Source organism: Habropoda laboriosa, unplaced genomic scaffold (assembly GCF_001263275.1).
Source record: "Habropoda laboriosa isolate 0110345459 unplaced genomic scaffold, ASM126327v1 scaffold334, whole genome shotgun sequence".
Classification (NCBI taxonomy): domain Eukaryota; kingdom Metazoa; phylum Arthropoda; class Insecta; order Hymenoptera; family Apidae; genus Habropoda; species Habropoda laboriosa.
This window is the reverse complement of record NW_017100493.1, coordinates 211,704-216,298: the sequence shown is the minus strand read 5'-3', so window position 1 is coordinate 216,298 and position 4,595 is coordinate 211,704. Positions and strand designations below refer to the sequence as shown.

Here is a 4,595-nt window from a genome sequence, read left to right as displayed (position 1 = left end):
ATGTTTTCTATTCGGACTTGTTGTTATGACGCGTTACAGTGATTCAGTGTTAGTATTCGCGTTGTTATGCGTTACAAAGTTACAGTGTTACAATGTTCTAATGTCGTGTGCCATGACGTATTGGTGTTTATATAGACTATAGGTGGTCGTGTGGAGGTGGAAAAGTGTAGCGTGTGTTTAGTTAAACGTAGATGTGTTTTTTGGGGGACCGAATTTGTTGTAAACAAATTAGATTAGATCTAGTAAACTTATACTAGTCCAAGGGGGGTCCATGGCGGTCCGATGGTCATTCGGGACCCCGGTCTGGCGGCCCAATGTGAGTAACACGTTTATTGTGATTATCCGCCAAACCGAGGCTTCGTTGCGATCCTGAGGTCGCAACAGTCTATTACTTTCTTTTATTCTGTATTTAATTTGAATGGTTTCCTAAATAAGGATAAAATTAATACTTTTTAAGAACCATTTTATTAATGTAATAAGTGTTCGGAATATTAACCGTGTTGCTGCATCACTTGTTACGTTAATAATGTTTCTTAAAAAGCACTAATCTCATCCCTGCTACTATCTTACAAAGCAATAGTGAGATCTAAACTCGACTACGGATCAATCGTCTACAGTTCCGCAAACTCCAATACATTAAAAAACCTGGATCCCATACATAATAACGCACTCAGAATAGCAATTGGTACCTTTCGAACCAGTTCAATTAATGGCATTCTCAGCAAAGCATCTGAACCTTCACTACAGATCAGAAGAATATATCTAAGTATTAAATTTGCAATCAAAATCGCTTCTTCCCCACAAAATCCCGTCTACCAATATGGAGAAATGTTAAAAGTGTAGAGTCTGTTAATTCTTTTTTCAGACAACCTAATACATTAAAAATAAATAATATCGACTCTCTTGAATATATTTACATATGTTTCCATGTTTCATTTCGCTCTTATTCTGATTAAGTTAGGCATCGACTGTTGCATATGAAATGAAATTACGCGAAAAATTTCTGTCGTTCTTGAAACAGAAAATAAACACGGTAAACATTACTTTTTTTTCCTTTTACATCTTAGTTTTTATAACAATCGATTACACGATAATAATGATCACGGTCACGTTTGATTCGTAGCATTTGTTGAAAATAACGATTCTTGGACTGTTATCCATTTTATTTACATCACGTTGATTACATGTAAACATCAATTGTCAAACGATTTTCTACTTTCAATGTATAGAATGCTATACTGTACGAACGTTTCTCAATGATTTTACAGTGTGTAAATATTGTTATTCCAGAAAATATTATCAAACATTTGTGTACGCGAATTGCAGGGTGAAAGTTTCAGTGTGTCGTAACGGTATCGAGAGTAAACGCGTCTAGACGCATGCGAACAGTGTATTGATTACTAATCAAAGTAAGGGTACAAACTTAAAAAATGTTTGGGGAACAGTCATCAACGCAAAACTTACAAAATTAGTCTTCCATAATTCACAATCATTAAACGTATCATCACTTTTATATAGAATTGCTAAATGCACCTACAGGGTGGACCATTTAAAAATAGGATTACATAAATATTTCTGCTGTTTATAAATATATGAGAAAACTGTTTAGGACAAAGTTAAACTATTCGAAGAGGAGAACAAAAGTGCTAAGAAGAAAAATTTTTTCAAAGTAATTTTTTTTTCCGAAATTTCAAGGTGTTTTCTTAAATACTATGGTATATTTTTGTTTTATATCCTTACAAAGCATGGAAAAACAAATTCAACAACCTTAAAAACGATACTATTCCGATCATTTAAATCGTTATTTATTAAAAAATCATTTTTTAGAGACTATTTGGACTATTGTTCCTATATTTATTTTAATTTTTATTTGTTTTCCTTCTTTGAAGATTTTATATTATATGGATGAATTATTAAATCCTTATTTTTCTATTAAAGCTGTTGGTCATCAATGATATTGATCTTATGAATATCCAGAATTTAATAATTTAGAGTTTGATTCTTATATGGCTTCTTATATATTAATTGATCAGTTTCGTTTATTGGATGTTGATAATCGTTTAATTGTTCCTTTTGGTGTTCCTATTCGGTTGGTTGTTACTTCAGCTGATGTTATTCATTCTTGAGCTTTGCAGTCTTTGGGGATTAAAATTGATTCTGTTCCTGGTCGTATTAATCAGGTTAATTTATATTCTAGTCGTCCTGGTTTGTTTTTTGGTCAGTGTTCTGAAATTTGTGGTATAAATCATAGATTTATACCTATTGTTTTAGAGAGAACAACTTATAAGTTTTTTACTGATTGAGTTAACAAGGGATAGTTGATTTTTGTTTTAAATAATTAGTTAATATTATAATATTAAATTGTCAGTTTAAAGTTAATAGTTTATTTATTGTTATTTGAAAGTGTCATTAGATGTCTGAAGTGCAAGAATTGATTTTTTAAATCATGTTATAGTAATAGCAATTACTTCTAATGAGTCTTTTATTCCTCAAATGGGTCCTATAAGTTGGTTTATTTTATCTTTTGTTTGTTTGTTTAATTTATTTATAATGATAGGCTGTATTAATTCGATTTTGATTATAATAAATAAGGTTGATTTTTCTGTTTTTGAATTAGTTTATAAAAAATGGAGTTGATTATGGTAAGTAATTTGTTTGAAAGGTTTGATCCTATGGTTGGTAAATTTTGTTGTTTATCTTTTCCATTTAATTGATTTTCTATTTATTTACCTTTTATTTTGACTTTTATATTTTATTGATTTATTTATTCTCGTATTAGGGTTATTTTGATAATTTTGGTTAAGTTTATTTATAATGAGTTTAATTTATTAATTTCTAGTAAGTATCAGTCTAATACTATTGTTTTTGTTAGATTATTAATTTATATTATATTATTGAATTTGTTTGGGTTATTACCTTATGTTTTTACTGTTACTAGACATATTTCTATTAATTTGATTTTGTCTTTATCTTTGTGATTAGGCTTTATTTTGTATGGGTATTTAAATAAGCCAGTTATAGTGTTTAGTCATCTTGTTCCTAAAAATACTCCTAGATTTTTAATGAATTTTATGGTTTTGATTGAATTTGTTAGAAATTTGATTCGACCTTTAACTTTGTCTATTCGATTGACAGCTAATTTGATTTCTGGACATTTGTTAATAATTTTGTTGGGTTTATTTATGTCTAAGACAATTTTATTGTTTTTGTGTTTGTCAATTATTGTTCAAAATATTCTTTTAATTTTGGAAATTTTTATAGCTTTTATTCAGGCTTATGTGTTTTCGGTTTTGATAACTTTATATTTTACTGAATTTAAATAAATTTAATGTTAATGTTAATGTCAAATCATCCGTTTCATCTAGTTACTATAAGGCCTTGACCTATTATAATGTCTGTATCTATTTTTAATTTGTTATTTTCTTCTCTTAATTATTTTTTTTTTGTTGGTTCTGTTAATGTTATATTTTTTTGTTTATTAGTTTTGGTGTTTGTTTTTTTACAATGGGTTCGTGATGTTGTTCGTGAGAGAATGTTTCAGGGTGTTCATACTTACTCTGTTTATAAGTTTTTAAAGTTTAGTATAGTTTTATTTATTATTACTGAATTGTTTTTTTTTATTTCATTTTTTTGGTCTTTTTTTCATAATTCTATTTCTCCTTCAATTGATATTGGTATGATATGGCCTCCTTTATGGATTTTATTTTTTGACCCTTATGATATTCCTTTATTAAATTCGATTATTTTGATTTCTTCTGGTTTAACTGTTACTTGAAGACATAATAGTTTATTAGTTGGTAATTATTTTGGATTGATTAATAGTTTAGGGCTGACTATTTTTTTAGGCATTTATTTTTTATTTGTTCAGCGTATTGAGTATTTTGATTCATTTTTTAGGATTAATGATGGTATTTTTGGGTCGGTTTTTTATATATTAACTGGATTTCATGGGTTACATGTTTTTGTTGGGGTTATATTGTTATTGTATTGTATATTACATAACCATATATTGGATACCATACATATATCGCCCTACATATATTATTGGACCTTAACACGCCAATATTACCATATCCAATATCCAATATATAATATTATCGCCCTTAACACGTTCAGGACGGTGTGCTCCGCCTTTTTTCGGCTCCACTCTTATTTTTCGGCAGTTGACAGTCATTCTATAGAATCCATGCATTCCGCCCTTAACACGTTCAGGACGGAACCCACCGGTGGGTCATCGATGCTCTTGTTTGCTGACATGATCCACCGATGAGTAATTTAAAATAATGGCATAAAAGATTGAACAGATGATGTGATCCAACGATGGATCAGCCGGTGGATGGATCAGATCAGTATTAACCCTCGGAAGGCGAATGGTTTTAGACGGACGCGGGAGACGGATGCAGGGTCATTTTGACCCATAGCAAAATTTCTATTGTACACGGGTTTCAAGAAGGAATTGTGTATAAATATGCATACTTTTAACTGTATATATTTTATATTTTTCTTGTTTATTTACATTTGATACATAAAATAGGTGTATTTCCTGTACCAAACGTGATCTGAGCCGCCTGACTTTATCGCTGTTGAGTCAAAAT

General features: G+C 29.7%; 1 protein-coding gene across 1 annotated transcript; it reads left to right on the top strand.

The window, feature by feature from the left end:
• The first annotated feature begins 282 nt into the window (after positions 1-282).
• LOC108576079 (cytochrome c oxidase subunit 2-like) lies at positions 283-2,318 on the top strand. The gene is given in 3 exon segments (XM_017939000.1): positions 283-316; positions 1,745-1,769; positions 1,802-2,318. Coding segments are annotated over 3 exon segments (576 nt in total).
• The last annotated feature ends 2,277 nt before the right edge of the window (positions 2,319-4,595 follow it).